The 24,562-nt window shown below is 54.2% G+C and overlaps 1 protein-coding gene across 2 annotated transcripts in view; it reads right to left on the bottom strand.

Moving 5' to 3' along the window:
• Nucleotides 1-24,562, bottom strand: part of PTPRF (protein tyrosine phosphatase, receptor type, F) — a 72,831-nt gene that overhangs the window by 17,587 nt on the left and 30,682 nt on the right. The window contains exons 5-12 of one of the 2 annotated variants that reach the window (XM_006839667.1): nucleotides 21,834-21,944; nucleotides 12,530-12,799; nucleotides 9,462-10,043; nucleotides 9,135-9,271; nucleotides 8,374-8,518; nucleotides 4,550-4,855; nucleotides 3,840-4,033; nucleotides 952-978 (exon numbers count right to left, since the gene is read on the bottom strand). In XM_006839667.1, coding sequence (XP_006839730.1) covers nucleotides 952-978; nucleotides 3,840-4,033; nucleotides 4,550-4,855; nucleotides 8,374-8,518; nucleotides 9,135-9,271; nucleotides 9,462-10,043; nucleotides 12,530-12,799; nucleotides 21,834-21,944 — 1,772 coding nt within the window. The remainder of the gene's footprint in view (nucleotides 1-951; nucleotides 979-3,839; nucleotides 4,034-4,549; nucleotides 4,856-8,373; nucleotides 8,519-9,134; nucleotides 9,272-9,461; nucleotides 10,044-12,529; nucleotides 12,800-21,833; nucleotides 21,945-24,562) is intronic. The other variant, XM_006839668.1, reaches the window with a different exon arrangement.

Here is a 24,562-nt window from a genome sequence, read left to right as displayed (position 1 = left end):
TGTGTAAGCAGGTGCCAGGCCACTGGTGGGCACACGCACACCGTGAGTGAGGCGGTGGGGGTGGGAATCAAGGTACCACCTGGAAGACCAGGTCTGTCCCACCTGACCCCATCCACACCACCGACTCAGGCGTACATTATTTCCTGCAATACTAGTTTTCTCATTTGAACATGGTACAAGTTTACCTACTGAGAGAGAAGGAGAGACAAAGAGGAGGACAAGGAGCCCCCACACCCAGAAATGAACCTCCCCACCGGTTCCCAGTGATGCCAGGGAGACAGTCAGGGCAGGCTCCTTCTGCCTTTGGCAGAAGCTGCTCTCAGACCCACCTCCAACAAAGGTATCACTTCCAGACATGCGGAGAAACACCACAGGAGGTCAAGCCACGCCACACACAGAGAAGATGGAAAGAAGGTAGGGAGACCACCGTGCAAGTGGGACCAGGGCTGTCACCACCAACCCTGTTGCCCATCCAGCTCTGAGCCTTAGGTGGAGCCCCTGCTACCACCACCAACCCCTTGAAGGCTCCCTCAGCTGGAGGGTTTCCCAGGGCTGGGGCTCCAGAACACACCAATGCCGGAACCCAGCTCCCTAGACTCCCCTCTCAGCCCGGGCCCAGAAGCAGGTGATTTTTCACATCAGGGATCAATAAGGCCTAAAGATCAGGACTGGATTTAACTCCATCCCTGTCTGGCTGGAGCAGGGGCGTGGCCCTGGTCGATTGGGAACATTGGCCTCAAATTGTTGCTCGACAGGCAAGAAGGAAGGATTAGAGGCCATGCCAATCACTGCTCAGCTCGATGCTTGCGTCTAAACACCAATTTTCTCACGATGTGGCTGGTGCCCTGTGGATCTTGGCAGCTCAGGCTGGGAGGAGAGGCAGGAGAGGAGGAGTGTCCATGAGCCCAGCCTGACCCAGGTCTTGTCCGCGCTCGCACACCTGTTACTTACATAGTCCTTGGACTCCTCTGGTCGCCACTGACCGCGGGAGAGGGAGAGAAAGGGAGACAGGATGAAGAGGGGGGCCTGGCCTGAGAAGGACCGAAGGATCCCAGCCCCTATGCCTGACTAAGCACCAAAAGGGTGTCCGAGGGCCAAGTAAGATGGGTAGAAACCTGAAGACAGGCACCCAGGCCAGCAGTAGAGGGGATGATCTCAGAGGGCCAACTCGAAGTGCCTTGAGGGAAAGGGGCCCAGACATCAGAGGCAGAGGGAAGGGAAGACCCACAAGGGATGACTAGGTGATCACATGTCCTATTTGTCTGGGCCAGGTCTGGCCCACACATGTTGTCATGGTATGATCACTTCCAAAAGGACCGCATTTAGGATGAGAATTTATATGGAGATGAGGGATGTCCCAGGGACAGTAAGAACTGTATTGTGGTTGGGGTGGGCCATGGGATGAAGGCCTCGAATGCCACGCCCAGAGCCAGGGCACAGGGATCTACTCAGACTTGTCTTTCCTGGGGATGCCCAAGAATGAAGATAAGAAAGCAGCTTTTCAGGCTGCTTCTTAATTAACTTCTTCTCTGGGCCACTGTTACATGGAGGGACATTAGTTGGACTGGGAGGAATGAAGTCTCCATTCAAGGCCCTAGGGCATGGGGGAGGGGGACTAGTTGACTGGCCAGAGTGGAGCACAGCACAGGAAAATGGTCCATGGGATCTTCAGGCTAAAAGGACCACGGGGCCCTGGGACCAGAGTTGTTCACGGGTCTAGCCTCTTTCTCTCCTGTTTCGGAAGCTCTGTTCAGAATCCTTACGAGGAGCATGGAACAGATATGGGGGAGGCTGTGGCTACTTTCTAGGGTGTGGCTGGGCCCACATCTGCTCCAGCTTCCTTGCCTAGGACGACATGGGACAGATGCCCAAGCCAGGCTAGGTTTTCTCGGTATCTCTTCTCAGTAAGAGAAGAGCCAGGGAGAAGGAGGGAGCCAGACTGAAATCAAGATGAGGAAGAGAGACAAGGAGGGGTCAGAAGGTGACAGGGGGAGGCAGAGAGGAGAGAGAAGAGAGGAAAATGAGAAAATGAGGACACAGCCAATGAGAATGAGAAAGACAAAGGAAAACCAGAGGCCCGAGAAAGGGACAAAAGGAGACAGACAGGGACATGGAGTCTGGGACTGTGAGGAAAAGACAGATAACCTGAGATGGAGACAAGCATAAAAGGAAGACATAGGTCTGGCTTTCCCCTGGCCCCCAGCAAGGGAGGTGGGGTGGGCAGACAGGTCACAAGGCTCTTTCAGAAACTGACGGTGCCCTGGGCTGAGCAGATGGTGCTGTTGGATGAATGACAGGCTACGTACGTGTAGCCTTGAGAGAGTAGCTCGGGAAAGCTGGGCTGCCTGACTCAGTCCCAAGGGGCCACAAGGGCAGGCCTTGCATCTTCAGTGGGCTTCCCTGGAGCCTGGACACCTGGGTTGTCAAGACCCTAATAGGGCAGGGTCCTTCAGCCTGGGGCCAAGCACCTTCCAAACCACTTGGGGCCACAAGAGGGCACCCTAAGTGTTTTTCTGGAACCCTACTGGCCACAGCTGCAGCCACTGGCCCCCTAGGATGGGAGGGGCCTGAGGGAGCCCATTCCCAGGATGTTTCTGGGCGGGTGTGCCCGCTGAGGCACAATGAGGAGCCCTCAACCTGGCACAGGAATGCAGGCAGGTGTGCATGCCCACCTCCTCCACCTCCTTGTCCTCTCAGCAATGGGCAGGCTGAGGGCACCCACTGGGCAGAAAGGAATTTTGCTTCTGAGGACTGAGCCCAGCCAGGGACATGAAGGCCTATGTGGGTATGGCCACCCCTAAGCACTGCACACGGAACACTGGCTGGCTTATTTGTACCTTCTGCCCAGCCTTAGATGAGGAAGACATAGTGAATCATGCCGGCTGGCCCCTCCCAAGGCCATGATTCTGGATGGGGGGGCCTTGAGGAGGACAGACCTCCCCAGGTGCTGATTCTTCAGCAGAGCATTTTGGGAATGGACTCTTGACAGTCCTTTCTTAGGAGTCCAGAGATTTCTTGTCCATGCTCAGTCACTAACTCACTTGCTGGGTCATCCTGGATAACCCACCTACTTGCTGCTGTCAAATCCATTCTGACACACAGCGTCTCTACAGAACAGAGCAGAACTGCTCCAGGGTTTCCAAGGCTGTGAATCTTTAGAAGCAGACTGCCACATCGTTCTCCCAGAGTGACTGCAAGGCTTGAACTGCTGGCTTTGCAGTTAGCAGCCCAACGCTTAACCTACTATGCCACCAGGGCTCACGGCTAGCTCCAAAGTTCTTCATCAGCCCAAGTTCTTCATCAGAACAGCAAACCAGTACAGTAGCCTCACCCTAAACTCAGCAACCTAACCATCCCTGGGAGGACTCGAGTGCAGAGTGTGAGGAAGGCTGACAGGCCCAGGTCTTGACAGTAAACATTAGGGATGAGCCATCTTCTGGGGGTGAGGACAGAGCAGCATCCCAGCCTAGGAGTGTTCCTCCCCTGGCAGCTATTGCCAGGGGAGTAATTGTCTAGGTGGGCCTGTCTCAAAAGCCCACCTCAGTGAATGTACTTCCTTAAAACCAAAGAGGGGGGTGAGAGCCGGTGGTGGCCTTGGTGGTCGGGTCTGAGGAAAAAGATCTCATTGCTGTGCTGGAGGCTCACCCTCAGATATGACAGGCAGGCTGGGACTGTCACCGGGGCCTAGGCTGGCACAGCTGTGTTCTCTGACCTCAGTGCCACCCACAGCTGATACAGTATCATGGTGAAGGAAAGTATCTGAGGGTAGACAGGAGGAGGAGGGCTCCAAAGAGAAGGTGGTGCAAGCTGGTCACGGTCCCCCTTCCCCAATGACTTACCTGGGCCTCAGCCAGCATGACGTCTTGGATAACAGGTGGACCACGAGGCTCACCATTCTCCAGCCGCACATAGGTGACCTGGTAGCCGCGGATCTGGCCATGCTGCTTGCTGGGGACAGGCAGCTTCCAGGAGACGCGCACTGCAGTGGAGTTGAGCGGCTTCACCTCCACGTTCCGTGGTGGCCCGCTGGGCACTGGGGGCCAAAGTAGAGAAGGAAGTCAGGCGTGGTGCTACTTACCCTGGCCCAGGTGGGCACAGCACACTCCAGGGCCTTGCCTCTGTCCCCACTCCACTGGGAAAGCATGGGACAAAGTTTCCTTAGACTGTCCCTGGACAGGAAATGTGGAGCCCTGCACCGGCCCCACCCAGGCTACCTCACTGGTTGGGGGGTAGAGGTGGGGACACAGGTGGAGTCAGTACAGCTGTCCCAGTTCCTCCTGGGTCCCACCTCATGCCAATGCCTAATCAAGTGCCCCTTGCACCCATGTTCCAGTCTTCAACCCTCGAATCTTAGGTAAAGGGTTGCTTCTCCCTCTGTAGCCTGGAGATTTAAGCACAGGTTGTCCCACAAGCCACAGCTCCCCATGTGAGCAGGTAAGCCTGGCTCAGAAAGAGAAGCCTGCCTGACCTTGTGGAGAGGCAAGGCCCCAGGCTGTGAGGTGTGAGGCTGGGGTGTGCCCTCCCCTGCCCGTCCTCTGGTGCTGCCTACCGTCCTCGTCGGTGCGCACCAGCACTGGGGTGCTCTCAGGGCCAGGGCCCACGTCTGTGTGTGCCCGCACCCACACCCGGTACTCTGTCCACTTCTCCAGGCCCACCAGGTCCCAGCTGGAATGCTCGCGGCTGATGCCGTCCACCACATGCCGCCCGCGGTCCTCGCCGTCCACTGCCTCATAGGCCACGGAGTACTGGGTGATAATGCCGTTTCGACTGTCGGCTGGCGGTGGGACCCAACTTACCCGGACAGTGGTGGAGCCCAAGCTCACACACGTCACCTTCTGGGGAGGGGCTGAGGGGGCTGGGGGAAGACAAATGGGAGGAAGCAGGCAGATGGAGGGTGGGGGTCACAGGCACAGTGGACTGGAGACTCACCCAGGCAGGCTACTCCCCAAGTGCTGCCATAGCCATCCCAGGGTCCCGCTGCTTGCATGACGCCAAGACAGCCCGGCTTCCCCTTCTCTCTCTCATACACATGCGCGCATGGTCTTGTCCCTGCCCCCACCCCACACTGCAACCACACACAGGGTCTCCCACACACACATATGGCGTCTCTCACACATATGGTGCTCTAACACAGTGTCTCTCACGCACACGATGTCTCTCCCACACATACGCTGTCTTGCACAAAACATACATCCTACTGGATACACACAAGCACGTGGCCATCTTTCTCCCCTTCATCCCCTGGCTACACACACCACACATGTCTGCTGTGCCCACAGCCCCTCTCTTTTGAGGCCAAATGACCCCAATAGCTCTTCCGGTGTGAGGCTGCCTTGGCCTGCGCCTGCCTGGACAGGGTAGAGTGTCTGTGTGTGACCCACAGGCAAGCTCACAAGAGACCTGTGGCAGGACCTGAAGGAGGCCAATGGTTCCTGAACCTATAGTGTGCTTACCTAACCCAACAAGCTGTCGAGCAGAGAAAGTGTCCGTGGTTTGGAGAAAAGATGCCCAACAGAGGAACTCACTCCACAAGTACCATGACCATGGGGTTATAGGAGGCAGGGTCTATGACCTCTCCATTTGCTGGGGACAGTTTCAGCCAGTTCCCACTGAGGGCTCTGCTGCCAGCACGTGGGCTTCCTCTCCATCTCCTATTCTGCCCGACCACTGCCTGGGCAACTTGAGCAACCCCCTGGACTCACTGGTCTCAGGCCCCCTTCTTCCTCCTCCACTGTGTTCACTGCATCATGCCCTTGAACAGGCTTGTCTGCAACATCCCTTCCAAATCCTCATCTCCTGGCCTGCATCCACTTCCACCCCAGCAAAACCTCTTATCTTCTGACCCTAGTGTCCTTTCTACCCTTTATAGTCAGCTGAGACTTCAAGGTCCCCCACTTCACCACTGTTTTTATCAGCATCCCAAATTCCCTTGCCTATTTATCTCCCCATGCTCCTGCCTGGCACACAAGTCCTGAATGAATCCAAGTTTTAGCCATCAGCACTGGTCGGCTAGAAGAACACACCACGCTTCAGCTGCCAGTCTGTCCTCTGCCCAGCTCACTCTGTCCCTTGGCATAGCATACTCAAAACCTCCAGCTCCCTTCATTTCTCTTCCTTTAAAAACATGACCCTACCTCCTATTCTGCAGAGAAAAACAGAAGCCTTCCAACAGCCACTCCCTCCATTTCTTGCTACCAAATTCACCAACCTGCCTGAGTTTGCAGATTCTCTCCTTTCCTCCCACGAGAATGGAGAGGCATGGCCTTCCTATCCAAGGCCACGCTTGCCTTCCACTTGGGCTGTGTTCTCCCCAGAGGCCCTTCTCCGTACTTTCCACTGACTTTTCCCAATAGCATCCAAATAGGCTCAAGATTTTCCCATTTTAAAAGAAAAGCCCTATTGTCAGATCTGTAGCCCCCTTCTCTCACAGCTAAGCTATTGGAAAACGTCTCATCCTTCTGCCTTTACTTCCTTATCGCTCAAACTCGGCTCATAAAACATCCATCTTGCGTCAGTCCCTATCATGCCGCTAAAATGCATGTTCCTCACACCACCAAATTCAAAGAATATACCTGTGTTCCTCTGCTCCAATACGCCCTTCTCCCCGATTTCCTCCACCTCCAGCCCAGGCCCTGGTGCCGAGCCGCCTTCCAGACACCACCACATGATGGCACACGGCAGCCCGAACTGGTGTGTCCTTCACATCTGCTTCTGTCCTGGTTTCCTACCCTGGGGATGGCATCAGCCTCCTCCCACATCTCCACACACAATCATGAGCTCCATCTTGATGCATCTCCCTCCTTCTTCCTCCATATTACATCACAACCAAATCCTGTCTGGGTTATGTCTCCAACATTCTCAAACCCACCACACTCTAAGCTCGTCAGAGTATCACCTTCTGCATAAACTTGTAAGGCCTCCTAACAGGTCTCCCAGCTTGCCCACCCATGCTCTACAGAGGCCAGCCTCTGCTCCAAGGCCCTAGCTGACACGGCTCTGGCAGTTGCTTTAACCACATGGGCTAGATGCTCACTTGTTGACTGTTACTTTGCCCCCTCTGGCTTCTGCCTGAGGTATCCATGCTCCTCAGTCCTGTGTGTCTACCCAGCTAGCACCATTCTTCCTTTGGGCCTAGGGGTAAGCATCGCATTCCTCCAGGAAGCCCTCCTTGACTCCTTAGGCCAGATGAGGCTCCTTGCTTGTCTCTTTCTCAGCACTTTAACTGCTCCACAGGGTTTTCAAGGCTATGACCTCTCAGAAGTAGATCCCTAGGCTTGTCTTCCAAAACACCCCTGGGTGGGTTCAAACCACTAACCTCCTGGTTAGCAATGAAGTCTTAGTCAATCACACCACCTGGGGACTACCCTCACTGCATTTTAAGCACATATAATTAAAAAATCATTTGGGTGATTATGTGGTCATGGTCTGTCCATCCCGCTAGACTGCAGAACCCCCGTAGACAGTGACCACGTTGATTAGTGAAGCTGCTGGCCTTGACCTGAGTCCAGGGCCTGGTGCCAACAGGAGCACAGTAAGTGCTGGCAGACTGAATGCATGGACAGTGTCACACACTGCCTCATGACATTCTAGCATGTGCACACACAGGCCAGCGTCAGACACTGCTGTTTATGGAAATTACATGTGGACATGACATGACATGAGACATGACTGTCTCAGTCACACTACAAGCGGGTCACCCCATGCTCACCCACAGTCGCAAGCTGACACTCACACACATGATTGTGTGGTCAGGCTACAGGGCCACCTGCAGACACACTCACCAGGCCCGTCCTGAGGACAGTCTTACGGACATCATCACACATGGTTACCATTCAGACATATAGGCGCTGCTGCCCAGGCAGAGCTTCAGAGTCTCCCGCATGTGGGAGGACAGTAACACACTACCGCAGAGCTGTCACCCAAGCAGCCTTGCGGATCCATCAGACTTGGACCCGTGTACAGTGACATGGCTTACGTGTGATTCTCATGATGAGGGGATGGGGAGGGATGGGGAGGGAAGGCAGCTGCCAAAGCCGGTCTAGGACAAGGTGAATGATGTGATTCCCACCTCGGAGGATGGTCCGGCCCAGTCACAGGGAGATGGAGGAAGGGAGTGAGTCACACACAGAACTTACCTGAACAGGAGTTGGGTGAGGGGGTTATGAGTAGGAAGGAAGGACAGGAGGCTGGGCAGAGAGTGGGGAATAGCGAGGGCAGCAGCCTCCTGGACAGACTGGAGGGCACTTACCTGTCCCTCTCTTGGGTCCAGACCCAGAGCCCAGATCTAACCACCCACTTAGTTGAAGAGGGAAGGGTGTGTGTGTGTGTGCACAACCCCAACTGTAATGAGCAGTGGTCTCAGGAGACACTTACTAGACTGCGCTGTGCGGGCCTCAATGGTAGGGGTGAAGACGCCCACCCCCAAATCCGAGCGAGCAGCCAGCTGGAAGCAGTATAGTGTGTTGGGCTTCAGGTCTTCTAGAGTGTAGGAGGAGGTGGGGTCGAAGGTCACCTTTTGCTGAAAAAATAGGGAATATTCAGACAACTCTGACCTCAAAAATCACTTCTAGGGCATTCTTTAATATGGACTGTACCTGACCTCTGTGTACCCACCATGGTCCCAGGACTGGGTCCAGGACACTGATCACACCACATGGTTACATAAACCACATAAAGAACTCAGAGACCCTGCCCATGCCACAGGAGCCTCAAAGACCATGTGGGCCATGTTATTACAAAAGGAATTTGGGGCTCTGCCCACACCATAAAAGCCTCAAAGACCACATGAGCCACATGAGGAACTCGGAGTCCTGCCCTCGCTATAGAACCTCAAAGATTTCATGGGCCACTGGAACCCCAAAGATGAACTTTAGGTTTCTGCTATGTCAGTAAACCACAGAGGCTATGAGACCCTAAGGCATCTGCCGTCAATACAGAGGTGACAAAGATCACATAAACACACTGTTCAAAGAACCATAAGGCACCCGAGAGCCACAAAACCCCAAGGAGCAGCCTGAGGGTTTTGCTCATGAGTCACAGAAATCCAGAGAAGCCTGTCTGGGTGAGCCCATCACAGACCCTGAGGGACCAAGAGGACCCTTCCTTCCCCTGCTACTCCTCATCTGGTTGCTCACCTGTTGGCCTTCATCGTCTGCTGCCCAATATACCAGCTCGTATTTGATGATGCGCTCCTGCGGGGGCAGCAGCCATGACAGTTGGATCCTGGTGTCCGACTCGGCCTCGGCCTGGAAGTCCGCGGGCTGGGCAGGCACTGCAACACCCCAGCCCAGGCCTCAGTATTCTCATCAACTGCTCTTGTGGGCAGGGGCGCACAGGGGAAGGCAGATCCTCCCTCACAATCTTGCCCTGAATCCCAAGGACAGCGCAGCGCACTAGTGATTCAAACCTCCAGGGCTGGGGCCGGAGAAGTGTGCTGGCTGCGCATAGCCACAGGCACTCACCTCCCTGCTGCGTCTTGACTTGGATGGTGGGGCTGGGTGGGCCATCACCCACGGCAGTGAAGGCAAGCACGCGCAGACTGTAGGTGATTCCCGGCAGCAGGCTGCCCACCGTGGTGAGGAGCCCGGCGTCAGTGTTGTGCTTTTGCCAGGAACTCAGGGGGCGGCGTGAGTCTGGGGTGTAGTAGACACGGTAACCCCGAACCAAGCCGTTGGGCTCCTCTGGCGGCTCCCACTGCACCAGCATAGTGCTGGCGCTAAGCATGCGTGCCTGCACTCGGCGCGGTGGGCTGGAAGGCGCCTGCTCCCCCGTGCGGGCCCGCACGGCCTCACTGGGTGGGCCCCGACCAATGCTGTTCACCGCCAGAACGCGGAAGGCATATTCTGAGAAAGGGCTGAGGCCGCCGATGCTGTAGCGGGTGGAAGCCACACCTTCCACCTCCTGGAAGGGACCCTCTGTGCCTGCTGCTCGGTACTGGATGTCGTAGTAGGACACAGGCTCCGAGTTCCCAGAGTCCCAAGTCAGGGTGACACTGGTGGCAGTCGTCTCAGTCACCACTAGGTCAATTGGAGGCTTAGGCAGAGCTGGGTGGCAAAGGAGAAGGATCAGAGCTGCCTGGAGTCACGACCCCACAAACCAACCCTGCCCTTGCTGTGATTCAGGTTGGTCAAGGCAGTGTGGCAACCAACTAAGTTTAACACTGACAGCCCCCCTTGAAGAATAGTCTGAAAAGCATGCAGTGACCTCTGAGGCCACCACGCCACTTCTGTGGCTCACTGGATCCTCACATTAGTCCATGTGACAAGCAGGGACTTGGGGTGAGGTCCCCTGCCAACGGGAAATACACAGAGAGCTGCCTGTGAAACATCCTGTTGGCAAGTTTATGTAACAGGTGCTGAGAAGAGGACAACTGACAATATGTCTTAAGGGGCTGGCCTGGCCTTTACTTTTTTGGTGAAAATATATGCAACATAACATGCACCCAATGAACAACCGCTACATGGCTTGTTTTTCAAAATAGTGCTGCTACCCTCAAAGACCCTGTAGTTTAGCTCAAAGGAAAGGTCATTTATTCAACAAATAATTATCGAGTGCCTATGGGTAGGAGTCTTGGTGTGATGCTGTGGGTTAATGTGCTGTACTGCAAAGTGCTTTGAACCGCAAGGTTGGCAGTTCAAGTTCACCAGCTGCTCCTTGGAAGCCCTATACAGGGTCGCTATGGGTCAGAACTGACACCACAGCACTTAACAACAACAACGGTTATGTGCTTTTAGTATAACAAAGTGGGTGGTGCTAACACATTCAGAGACGCCTCAGAAGTGGGCCAGGCATAACAGTTCATAATGACAATGTTCTACATCCTACTTTTGTGAGTAGTGACTGGGCCCTAAAAGGTTCATGAGCAGCCATCTAAGATGCAACTGCTGGTCTTTCCCTGCCTGGAGGAAAAAGAGTGAAGAAAATCAAAGATGCCTGGAAACAACTAATCTGATGGACTAACAGACCACAAGAACACCAGTGTCCAGAAACCCTGGGACTGGAAGAACTACACGGTGCCCAGCTACCACCACCAATTGCTCTGAAAAGGATTGCATAAAGAAGGTCCTGAATAGGGTGGCAGAAAAGTGTGGAAAAAAACTCAAAATCATATAAAGACCAGGCTTACTGGTTGGATAGAGAATGGCAGAAATGATGATCTTTCATCCTCCTTCAGATCTAGAAATGAAACTCACCCCATGGATCAATTTTCAGCCAGGTCAGTAAGGGCAACAGTAACACAAAGGAGAGATGCACGCCTTAGAATAATCAACCATTTGAGATCAAAAGGGCAGCGATTACCCAAGGACAACATTCAGAAGGGTTAGGAAAGAAGGGAAAATGGAAACAGGAAACAGAGAGGAAATGGGATAAGTGATGTTACATTGTGGGGAATGAAATCAATGAGATGAAACAAAATGTAAGAAATTATTGAATGGAAAAACCAATCTGCTCTGTAAGCCTTCAAGGTCACAGCCTTGACAACCCCTCTGTACATATCAGGGACGTCACGAACCAGAATCGACTTGATGCCAACAACATCTGGATGCCAGGCACTGTGCTAGGGGCTGTGGACACAGTTACACACACATTCCGGGTCCCTGCTATCAGGGAGTTTTTACTGCAAGAGGAGATTCATCAAAAGAATCTGCAATAATCATATGCAAGGGAAGAAAGAAGCAGGATACTGAGATAGAGAAAACCTTAGGCATCTCACTGAATAGGGTGACAAGGACAGGCCCCACAGAGCTGAGAACTGGGGAGTAAGGTGGTTTGAGCAATGGGGGGAGTTAGTGAGAACCAGAGCAATATTAGATAAGAGTCAATGGGGCCAGCCCCCAGCTCTTTCTGCTGCAAGAAACAAGGAGCCAATAGGTGGTGTTGTGGAAGGGAGTGAAGGAACCCTGAGTCACATTTTGAAAGCATCACTTGAGATGCAGAATGGAGCTGGATCAGAGGAAGGCACAGCTGGAGGCAGAGTGATCAGAGAGGAGTCTACTACACATGGGTCCCTACGCCCAGTGCTCTGGGCTTGGAGCTGAGGATGAGGCAGCAGAGTAAATGACGGAGCAGGGATTTGAACCCTAGGTGATCTGGCTGATTCCCAGTCAACCCCCTCTAACTACTATTCTCCGTCATTTACTTCTGTGTGACACAGCCTCTCTCCCTGGGTTATATGAAGATGAAACAAAGTCATCTGTTTATTAGCATGATAGTGCCTGCCACCTAGGAACTTAATACATGTTAGCTACTCTTGGTGACTAACTGAAAAGTTGGGTTTGAGTTCATCCATCAGTGCCTCAGAAGAAATGCCGGGGAATCTATTTCCAAAATATCAGCCGCTGAAACCATATGGGACACAGTTTCTAGGAGCTGGAATCAACTAGATGACAGCTAGTTTGACAGTGTTCTTACTACAGTTTAATAAATGAAACCCCTCCCTCTCCAAGTAGGGCAGTGAGAACCCCAGACCAGGGATGTTGAGGAGAGTGCTGATCCCCAGCAGTCATGGTCACCCACCAGAAACACTGACCTTTCACTGTGACCTGAGCCGTAGTCTCGATCATACCGAGAGAGGAGATGGCCACACAGGTGTAGTTGGCAGAGCGTACCACGTTGCTGAGCTCCAGCACGTTGCGGCCCACTGGCATCTCATCCTCCTTGGTGAGCTCCTCAGCTCCCATCATCCACTTCACATAGGGCATGGGCGCGCCCACGGCGACGCATGTCAGGTTCACGCTGCCACCCGGCATCACCTCCTGGCTGCTGGGAGGGATGGAGAAACGAGGGGCCACGCGGCGCACTGTGGGAGGAGGGAGAGAGGCACTCACAGGCAAGGCCAGACCCAAGGGGCCGAAGGGCAGGGACCCCTCATTCAGGAGCCCCTCTTGTCAGTGCCAATTCATACCCACAGACAGGAGGAGCGAAGTCCCAGGGCCCCGGTTCACCCCCCCCTCCCCCAACTCTCGGGTTAGAAGTAGCCCCTGTACTGGAACGCAGCATCTTACAAGCAATCTCACAACCAAGCTCCCATTTCCACAAAAAGGCCTGCCTGCCCAGCATCACCCAGGGACTCTATACACGGTCCAGTCCCCTGCCTACACCCCAGGCCTGATCAGGCCCACAGCCCAGGTTGCCTTTCAGTGCTTGCCCCACCCTGGCCCACGGGTCTCTAGAGGGACTTGCAGGGGGATCAACAAGAGAAACCCAGGCACTGTACGGTAGAGGGTCCTCAGAGATGATTGGGGCAGGGCAGAGGGTCACTACCACTCCCCCTGCAGACGACAGTCCAGAGACAAGGGGAAGTGCCTGGGCCTCAGCCACGCTCAAGGCTCAGCCTGATAACCCAGGGGAAGGGGGCTGGCCCTGAGGAGAGCGGCTGGGTGGGCCAGGGACGTGGTCCGCGGGCAGGATGGGCATGACGATGGCAGTAACATGATGAGGATGCTCAGCAGACAGCTCTCGACGCCAATGAACAGGGCTTTCAAGGCTGTGCCTGGCCACGGCCTCTGGCCTTGGGCTCTTCTGGTCAGAAGCTGTTCTGAGCTTCTCAGTCCAAGGGGTGCAGCCTGAAGCCACCCCCTGAAAGTTATAAGCATGGTACAGACATTCAGGGCATGCAGGAGCAGGGAGGCAGGCAAGACCTTGCCATGGGCAGTCATGCTGGGCATGCAGACAGGGCATGCAGCTGGTGGGCAAAAGTCAGGGTATGACCCAGTGGGCACCCTTACAGACAGGGTCAGAGAAGGCAGGCAGCGAGGCTAAGTGTCAGAGGGCACTACTGGGAGCACTGGCCACTGAGAACCCTTGCTGGGGAGCCCAAGCGTGCAAAGGACCCATGGCACCATTGTCAATATCATACCCTGAAAACCACAGAATCAGAGCCAGAAGCATCTGGTGCAATGTCTGACCTCACAGCGCAGGTGACAGAGCTAAGGCCTAGAAGTTACACATCCAGGAAGTCACCTGGTCCCGTCACTGCCTAAAATCTCTTTCCAACACAATCACTTTGCTCCCAACCCATGGGCAACTGCTACCACTGAAGTCCCAGCCATCAGCATCTTTCTATGGATCATTGCAATGGGTCCTCCAGGCTGTTTGCCTCTGTTAACTGGCCCTCTGCCAACATTACCACAAATCAGACCCCATCACTTCCCTGCATTGTTCCCAATGCCTCTTCTACAAGGCCCCATCTTAGGTAAGCCCTGCTTCACTCTGAGACCATTACACTGAATCAAAACATTGGCAGTCCCAAGTGTGCTGGGCATGATGTCCCCAAGCCCTGTGTCCCCAAGCTCACCAAAGGTGGCAGGGTGTCTCATGGACTTCTAGTGTTACTGCCTCCTCTTGAAATCAGCACCTCATTTTCTTGAGGGGAATCACCCCACTCCGATCTCTGTCTGTGGAGCATGTGACCAGCTCTGTCTAACAGAATCAGCCTTGAGACATAGGTAAAAAGGAGAAGAGAGACTCTACTCAGGTGACTAACTTGGACGTTGAGAGCTTGGAGCAGCTGGGGACCACCTTTCTCAATATGCAGAACTTGCTTAAAAACACAGTGCTGACTTAAGAGACAGAGGCAGACAGGTGCCTGACCAGACTGTTTCCCTATCTGCACCCAGCCCTGCCTGACGCCAAACCTACTGCTACATTTTTCTAGACTTGTAAGACAAGAGTTTCCTTGTTTGTCTGGAGCTGTGTAAGGAGGGTTTCTGTGTTTGTCCTAGTGCTAGGAATCTATGACAAAGGATGGCAACACATCACAAGCTAAGGGTTCAGTGTGGCAGAGAGCAGGTGGGTCCTGGGGGCATGGCTGTCTGTCCCACCCCCCCCACCCCCCACGAATGGCACAAGAGTGAGAGCAGAGGGCGGAGACAGAAATGCCGTGTGGTACGAGCGCTGCCTGGGTTCTGGGTCTGGGCCCAAGGGGCGGTGATGGGAGGAGAGGCACAAGCAGTCACGTCTGTTTGCAGATCAGGCCCAGGCCTGCCCTGAAGGGAGGATCCAGCATAGCCTTGGCTCCAGAACAAAGGCCCAGGGGAATGGTCGGCACTGACCAAGGCTTTCTGCAGTCTCAGCCAGGGGCTGCCCCAGCATCTCACTAGTGAGTATCAAAATGGGTTCTGGGAAGTGAACCTAGGCGCCAAAGGCCCTGTGGTTGCAGATGCTGCCTTGTAGCCACAGAAAAAGGAATCTATTTCATGCTAATCTTTAAGGAGCAAGTCCAAGTTCATATACGTAGCAGGAGTTGACCCACAGGGTGAACAACTCCTGCCCTTTTGAATGCCCTTGCTGACAGACTCTAGGGAGAAGCTTCTGAGTAAGCCAAGGCTGGCAGGAGAGGAAAGTTGCTCTGGTTGGTGTAAGGATGGGACTTAAAGAGTTTTTGTGGAGGGAAGGGGGGTGGGGGAACCTAAGGGCTGTAAGTCTGATCCCTGTCTGTGGTAGAATCTGGGATCTGGGGGTCTGAATGGGACTCTGGACGCCAGAACAAAGAACCCCTACAAAAGTGGGTTTGGGCCGGTAAACCTCGGGTCTTAAGCTAAATAACCCTGAACTTTGCTTAGACCTTCACTCATAACAGTCCCTGGAAGACAGGGTTTTCAGGTCCCCATGAAGACCTACCGGTATTCCCTTAGTCATCATTTCCAAACATCTCTAATTTCAGCCGTTAAAATAAAAATAAACAAATCAAGGAGGAGCTTCAGAGATCAGAGGTAACCCAATCTTTAGCACCCAAACACCCCTCTACTCAAAGCTCCTGGGCATCTTTTTCTCTCCTTCACAAAGACACTGGGCTTTAGCCACTTGGCTCCAGCCAAGCAGGGCTTCCTGCATCTCAGACCACATCTTCCCCACAGTGTAAGGAGGGTTATCGGATGTCTATACCATTCAGGGTGGGGCTGAGGGTCAAGAGAGGGGAAAGACAACCTCCTGGCATCCCAAGAGAGTCAGTGGAACCCTATCTCCCTGACTGCCCAGCCCACCGTCCCTGCCACTGTATCCAGGAGCAGTTAGCACCTCCCTGTCCTCCCCACTAGGTCACAGACATGAGTCCTCAACCTGGACTCTGGTCTACTGACGGCAGCAATGGCAGGGAAGGGAAGCTGGAACTGAGAAAGATGCATTTAGAGTCTAATCCTGGGCTCCAACAATGCTGGTCTATTACCGTTCCCCGTGCATCCTTCGTGCTGACAGTTTATAGACAATTTCCCAAACAGGGCCCTGCCATTTCTGGATTATATTTCAGCTGTAACTTTTAAGTCTAATTATTTGCGCTGACAACCCCCTATAATGGGGCGGCGCGGCGCCCGGAGGCATCAGCATTCAGCAGAGTGACAGCCTAATCGCAGGGGGAGGCAGCCCCGCAATCTGCATTCACTCTCGGAAATTTCTCTGATGAAAATAACACAACATTAAGGAGGGGAGAAGGGGCAGGATCCACTGTATCAAGATAAAATAACTCTTTAATAAATAACCTTGTGGCTGCTGCAGAACAGTAATTAAATGCTGGCGCGCCCAGCACACAGTTTTAAGTAAAGCTGGAAAAATGTAAGATGTAATTATCAGCACCAAATGAATTACCAGCCCGGCAAATCCCCCCAGAATATTTAGATACTCATTTCTGCCTTCCCGTTAAATATTTGTGTGTGTGCTTATTTTTGGTGGGGCCACAGCGGGGAAGGAGAAGGGGCAAGGGACTGGGAGCATAGGGAAGGCAGTGGTTGCGGGCTGGGCTCAGTCTCTGCTGATGGCCGTTTTCTGAATGCCCAGCAGATCCGCCCTGTCAGCGAAATGGTGAGACCAAAGAGCCTGAGTGCTCCGGAGTGCACATGGAAGGAGGCTGAGGGCTGATCCCCGAGCTGTGGCCGCAGCTCTCTTGCCTGCTGGCTTGGTTCCCTCGTGGAGGAAACTTAAACCAATGAAAATGATACACAGGGGACCGGGCAGCCCAGGCTTCCGGCTCAGTGGACCAACCAACAATGACTACCAGACCCTAATGCTGGACACAGCACTGAGGCTAGGGGCTGGGCCCAAGAGTGGGCTGAGAATCAACCCCCATATGAGAATTTCTGGAATGCACTTGGAAGAGTCAAAACCTTTCCCTACCTGGCTCCCACAGCTCTGTGTTTCTTCCTTGGAACTCAGCCTAAGTTACAATGGACCTCCTGGCACCCCAGCAGCCAGCACTGGGCCTGGGAAATGCTAGCTGGCCATCCTCAGACAGATATGGTGGCATGGGCACAGGGGCTGGGGAAGAAGAGCGCAATCTGGATTGGACTGGCGAGGAAAATGACAACACTGTCGCAAAGTCCTCAGTGAGTCAGGACAACCTCCACACCTGTGCCATGAATGCCAAGCTTCCCTAAGCCTGGTGGGGGCTTGAGGCCTGAGGACCACTTGGAGGCTGCAAGACTTTTGTCCTATGCTGCAGTATCAGGAGGGGACAGCCCACTAAAGACTCTAGTCTTTAACCTTCATCGTCCCTGTGGTTTCAGCTGAGTTTGAGGCAAACATGGATGTTAGGTGAGGGGGGCAAAGGAAGATCCCACTAGTACACATAAAGGCATTACAGCTCTTACACTCCCCTTTCATCAATGCCACGCCTGAGTTCCACCTGGCACAGACAGCCTGGCCACGCAGGTGGGGTGCCGTTCTGTGCCATGCACCATGCCAGCCCACCCCAGCAAGGGAGCCCTGACAGACATGCAGACTGGTGGTGCTTCAGGGACCCAAGCAGCAGAAACATGCAGGGTGAGGGTCTTCCCACCAACCCCTGGTCATGCCCGCCTGCTGGCCCTGCCAACTAAGAGCAGAGTCCGGCTGGCAGGCAGCCATAGCTGGAGCGAGCCTGAGGAAGCTGCCTGAGCCCGCTGGTCCCTGCTGACGGGAGAGTCCCATCGGCGGGCGGGCTGTAGATGGATAAGAAGTGAAAAGGACCAACCTTCTCGCTGATCTGAGAGATGAGAGTTTGGGTTGATGGCAGAGTGCGATGAGGATGAAGAGGGAATAAAAAAAGACAAGGAGAAACACAGAGAGAGTAAAAACAGGCCGACCTTCATCTGCCCACAAAGCAAGGAAACGAGACAAGACTCCAGTGCCCCCACGTACACACACGTGCACACAGGTGCGCACGGACCACGCCGCTCACAAGACTCGGGACTCATGAAGGACAAGTGCCAGGGAAACCAAGGGTAGGTATAGGAGAGTGTGGAAGTGGGGCAAGGCAGGCTCCCATGCCTCACACACACCTCACAGCTCGGATAGGCCCAAGGAACTGGGCTCTGGGGTCAGGGCCCACCCAGCCCACAAACCCACCAAGGCTATGGGCCACTAGAGCCCCGCCACCTTGAAGACACCCCCTGCAGCACAACACCAGTGTGAGGGTATGTCTGGGATCTGTGGGGAGGAGAAAGGCTGGGGGACACTGCCCCCATTTCAGTGACTGCCATGGCCCAGCAGCCCTGGTGTAGATAGGCCAGGTTCTGTGCGGGTGGGGTGCTGGCCTCACCCCTGTGCACCCTGAGAGCTGGAGGAGAGAGACGCTGTGGATAGAAGGAGAGAATGAGTCATTCAGGGAGGGAGTCAGATGGTGATGGAGAAAGAGGCTGGTCCACCCAGCATGCCTGGGCCTGCTAGACTGTGGGTGGAGCTGCGGGCAAGAGTGAGCAAAGTTAGAAGTAACCGGATGATCCATCTCCCTGGAGAACACTATCATGACACTAGCCAGATGTGCCTGGGGGTTGGGGCTTTATACTCTTGTCCCATGAAATGCAAAACCCACAGAAGCCTGGAGAGTTTGGGGGACAGAGGAGGTTGTGGCGTAGGCACTGAAGCCGAGTTTGAGATGACACAGAGGGAGTACAGTCAGAGATGGATGCAGACTGGTGCCAGTGAGGGGCCAGCGATCTAGAGCAGTGCTCTGGTCAGTGCCTTTTCCTTTTCCCCCAGGGGACATGGGGCAATATCTGGGAACATTCCAGCTTCTTGTGACTTGAGGCACCACTGGCATTTAGTGGGTTAGGGATGCTGCTAAATACTCCAAAGGCATAGGATATTGTCACCTTACAAAGACTTAACCATTCCAAAACTGTCCTAGTACTGAGGTTGAGACTCTGGCCTAGAGTGCACCTCAGGATGCTGAGCCCTGGGCCCGGGCAGAGCTAGAGTCCAGCAGTCCACCATACAGAGCCTGGGAGGGCAACAGGAATCTGCTGAAATGAAGTTTTAAAGCTGCTAGCAGATGGGCAAGGCTCAGGCCTGCAGACTGGCCTGGATCTGTGGGTATCTACATGGGCTCTCTGGCCACAGCATGATTAGGACACAGAGGTACTCCAGAGGAGCCTTGTCTGTGAAGGTCCAGCCAGAGCTGGGGCTGATGAACCTTCAGTCTGCTGAGGGAAGAAGGCAGGGGTTCTGCCAGGTTGGGGTGGGGGTTCTAGAGAGAGGGTTTTTCAGAAGTCCTGTCAGTAGGGTCTGGGCCACAAGGCAGGCTACTCTTGGTAGAGACAGGTACAGACTCAAGCAGAGCCTGGGTATGAGGCAGGTCCTAGAGATGGAGGCTTGGAACTAGACCACAGACATCAGGGTTCAGGAGTCTGGGTCTCTGTGTGTGTTCATGTCAAGAGAGGCCTGATTGGAGCAGCTCGTTTTGGATAAGCTGCTAAGTGGGGCTGGAACGGAAAGAACTCCCACATTCCCCGCCCAAAAACAGGCTTGTGGGAATGGAGCTAGGAAGGCAGTTGAGGAAGACCTGAAGTGGGAAGGGACCACGGCAGGAGCCAGCTAAGTCCTACCTGAGTACACCATGTGTAGACTCTGGGCCTCCTAAAAGGGCTGCTCCCAGGGCTGGAGACCAAGCTCACAGCTACCACATCTGGGCTCAGCTCATCTCCAGAGTCCCAATGTGCCCCCTAGCCCAGGGCTAACGCCAGTGTGACTTTGAAGAAGAATGCCTAGTCAAGAGGGAGCCCTGGTGGCACAGTGGGCTGTAACTGCAAGGTCAGCAGTTCAAACCCACCTGCTGCTTCTTCTTGGTGGAAAGATGAGGTTCAACCTGTAATGATTTAAAATCTTGGGACTCCTCCGGTGCAGCTCTACTCTGCACTGCAGGATCAGTAGGGGTCCGAATCGACTCAACAGCTGTGGGTTTAGTTCCCTGCTTTGACCCAGTCAAGATGCCTTTCAGGAGTCCCAACACCTTGAGTCTGGGTCTTCTTTCTGGCCTCAGTGTCTCCTGCTGCAGCCGTTTCCCAGGAAACACACAACTGTGTCCTGGTAACTGGCCTGGGGTTCCCACTGGCTCTGCCGGGTTTCTCCTCTCCCTTTGCTCTGGGAATCCCAGGCTGTTGGAAGGAGCACTCACTTGCAGTTGAGTGAGCACAGCATTCGGAATGGTCTGGGTGGTAGGATGGAGGCCGTTGTGAGAAGGGTCCCTTCAGCTGTTCCTCTCTTGTAGCGGTTCATCAGTTCCCGTATCCCCATTGAAAGCCAGCTTGGTGCACTGGCAGAGGGGAGGGGCAGTGAAAGCAGTGCTATGAACTTCAATTAGCTCAGCCATTTGGGGGTGGGGGGGGGTGGGGAACCTCAGATTCCTGGACGCCCTGCTCTAATGCTGTTCCTTAAGTCAGGCTCTGGGTCAGCTCAGTTGAGCCTCACTGAGCAGAAGACAGTAATAGACTCCAGAGAAGAGCTGTCCACTGTCTCTGCAACACAACTTGCCCATCACAAACAGCCCCCATAGTGCAACCAAACTGGCTGTGCCCTCTCTCAGATAGCAGCATCTTGTAAATATACGCTGACTGGCTGTCTCAATCTCTCTGCCTTGTATGACTGAGCATGTCTGATCACTTGGCCCAGAAGCAACGGATAGATCAGTACAAACCCTGGCCTCCCTGTGTCCAGCCCTGGGTGGACAAGTAGACATGCCCCTTGTGAAGGCTGCACCAAGCACTTAGTGTGATTAAATTATCACTACACGGAAGTCGCATCTACTCTCTACCCTCCCGATTATAGACAGTTTAACTTTTAATGATGCCATCTGGGCAAGAGGCTTAGCCACCACCTCCCACCCCCACCCCACCCCACCCGTGCAGGCTGTTAGCACAGCAGAGATTGACTTCTCAAAATGGTGCCCCAGACCCTCTCTGCTGTGAATCTGGACTTGTGGAAAGTACATGATCTACTTAGTTCTGGAATAGCTCACCCAGTACATGGACAGTATAGGGGTTCACAACTGCCTCAGCCTGATCCTCTTACACAAGGGTCCTGGCTCGTGACAGAGCACAACTGGAGCCTCCAGGGAAGCCTGTCCCGAGGGCAGGCTCACATGGCCAGGACCATTCCGGAGGCCTGACCGCACCTCAGAGCCCAGAGTCCGAGCAATACTGGAGACCATGTTCTTGGGGAAGGCAGGGTAGAGTTAAGGCTAGGCCAGAAGTGCACGTTTACACACAAGCATGCATTACTGTGCAAGCATGGATCAATACCTGCACGCACACGCACACACACATTCACTGTGAACTCTGCTCAGAAGGCTCTAAACTCTCACGAAGCTCTGGGCCCATGTGGCAGGACCTACAAGAGAGGTAAACGCTCCCAGGAGAAGCTGTTTCCCTGAGGGGCCTGGAAGGAAGTGAAAGTAGTTGCAGACACTAGCAGCCTGCCCAATGGGAACTGTTGCTGCTGTTACCACTGCTGCAGAAAGAAGGGGGGGGCGGAAAGAGACTGGACCCAGGTGGGCCTTGCATGTCTACACCAAGGGTTCCAGGCAGCATACCCAGCAGGTACACCTCAGCTCCCTGATGGTGGAGGCCAAGTACTGCCTGAGTCCTTACCTCGCACATAAAGGTTCGCGGGAGCCGAGTAGCGAGTGCCTGCAGAGTTGGTCGCCACACATTCGTACTTGCCTTGGTCCGATTCTTCACTGCTCTCAATCTGCAAGGCACCTGAGGGGACACAGAGGCAGAGATCAGGCGTGATCTATGTTTGGTGGGGCCTGGGACATGTGGAGGGAGGTCTTGACAGCATTTGTGGCTTCTGTTGACGAGATGTTTCAGCTCCAGGGCTACTTCGGGGAAACTCTCCCTGGTGAGGCCAGTGGCCCCTATGGTTGGAACCAAGGGTTGCGCTCTAGAGCCCATGGTCCAAGCCTTCAGTCCAGCTGCGCCTTTGTTCCGCTAGGGGCTGTGTCTCACTCTTAAACCCATAGAAGGCTCCAATCAGCACTGAAGCCTGCTTGCCACCAAACATCCCCATTAGTGGTCCACTGGTAGGTCAGACACCCAGAGCCAGGCATGGGAGTGGCCTATGGACCTGCTGGCCCAGGGTTCACCAGCATGTAATGCCATCATTGGCAAGAGCCTGAGAATCTGCCGCCCACCCGGATTCCACAGCAAGGAAGGGGCTTGCCCTGGGGCCCAGTAGCCTCTGTTCTCAGCACCCAACCTCCCTTCCTCCCACCCCCTGCCAGCCCCACCCATTCCGGCTCCTTTCCTCCAGCCTGGTCCTGTTAAAGTGCTTCGACCCACCACTGCTCCTGCATAATTCAGGAGGCTAATGGGGGTACTTCTGGTAGCGTAGTGGTTACAAATTGGGCTGCGAACCTTAAGGTCAGCGGTTCGAAAATACCAGCCGCTCCGTGGGAGGAAGATGAGGCTTTCTACTCCCGTAAAGATTTAAACCCTTGGAAACCCTGTACAGGGTCGCTATGGGTCAGACCTGACTCTAAGGCACTTAACAACAATGGGGGTAGGAGCTCCCACTCGGGCCGGCGCCCTGAGGGGCTGCTCTAGCCACAGACAGATAGACATGAGCCAGGACTGGGAGGGAGGGGGAGCAGCTGAAGGAGACCCCCAGGAGAGAAGAAACAAGCCTGGAGCCAGTCTTGGCAGGTCCAGGTGGGTGAAGGGGATGGGGGTGGGAACTGCCAGATTTGGCTATTCCACGCACCCCCTCCAATAAAAATTTGAATAAATTGCTGGCAAGAGCATACTGGGCAAAGCTGTCTGTGACGGTAACACCCCCAGGCACAAGCAATGCTCCCATCCCTGGAACAACCCGACAGACAATTACACCCACACAGGACAGTCCAACTGACAGTGAATAACCTCCACAGGACACAGTCTGACAGAACACCTCCCTCACAGAACAGGCCAAGTAACCCAAGCAGCCCCACCAGGTCCCAGGCCTAGAGTGACTGACATCTGACATCACACCAACACAGGAGCTGCAAACGAGTGCAGGCCCACTAGGGGTCTGAGTTCTAGACCCCCTCCACCATCCAGACCCAGGGCAGAAGGAGGGACTGGGAGCCCCCAGGGCTGTAAGTGAGGGAGAGGGGAATGCTGCAGAAAACAAGGGACAGCCTTAGCCTCCCACTGAGGTGATAGAGGCATCAGAGCCCACACTGTACATGCCAAATACCCGTCTCCTGAGAGAACAGTCCCGACGGGCACTCAACAGGTCATGTTCATGGGATGGATGGACATCGTTACAGAAAATGCTCATTCAAACAGGGAAGGGTCAGGCCCTTGGCCGGTGAGAATGGCATGAAGACCAGTGCAGCTGGAGGTAAGAGGAGACCTGCTGGCTTCTGATGTCTGGGTGGGATCCCTGTCTGTGGGCAGAGGATGTTCCCATGGTATTGTAATCCTCAGACTGCTCAGGGGACCCAACATAGATCCTCTGCCTATTACACACAGAACCTCCCCAAATGGGACCCAAACAGGGAGCTCAGCAGATGGGCTGAGGATCCAAAGGGCTAAAAGGAGATCTGTCCTTGGGGATTCTATCCCGAGACTGCCCTGACCCTGACCTCTGAGCTCAGTCCAAGGACTCCAAGACTAAGGTAGACAATGCTATAAACAAATGTAACCAGCTTACAGGGTGCTGCTCTCTGCCAGATTTTGCAAGTCTGCATTCTCTCCTTTAAGGTTCCCAACCCTAGGTGTATGCCCCCGCCCCAATTTTAAGAGGCAGACACACTTCTGAGAGATGAATAGGTTTTTTTGTTTTTTTTTTTGGGGGGGGGGGTGCGGTGGGAGTCACACGGGCATTAATTCTTTATGAATCCAGTGTGACCTTTTAACTTCTTGACTGACTGCAGGTCCCTTGCATGAGTGCAGCTGGGCCAGGCACAGCTAGGCAGGGACTCCAAGTTGACCGGTGGTGTCATCTAGTCACTCATAGCGCTATTTAAACCTCTCTGGTCATCCATCCAGCCCCGCATTTACACGAGACTCTCAGCCAAACATTCCTCTATTCTCCGGTGGGCTGTAAGGATTTAAGTCCTGACCCTGACTCTGCTGCTGGTGTTGTTAGCTGCCCACAAAACTCGTGACAAGCACAAAGGGACTGGGCTGTTGGGATCCATGGGGTTTTCAGCTGCTGATTTTCAGAAGCACATTACCAGGACTTTCTTCCTAGTCCACCTGAGTCAGGAAGCTCCAAGTGCTGAAGCATTATAGCCACACTCAGGTCTCCACTGACAGATGGGCGGGGGTAGCTGTATTTGATATGCCCTGGCCAGGAAGTGAACTCACGTCTCCTTCACGAATTCTACTAT

Source organism: Chrysochloris asiatica, unplaced genomic scaffold, assembly GCF_000296735.1.
Source record: "Chrysochloris asiatica unplaced genomic scaffold, ChrAsi1.0 scaffold00026, whole genome shotgun sequence".
NCBI lineage: Eukaryota > Metazoa > Chordata > Mammalia > Afrosoricida > Chrysochloridae > Chrysochloris > Chrysochloris asiatica.
The sequence above is the reverse complement of the archived record's forward strand: the minus strand, read 5'-3'. Positions and strand labels throughout refer to the sequence as shown.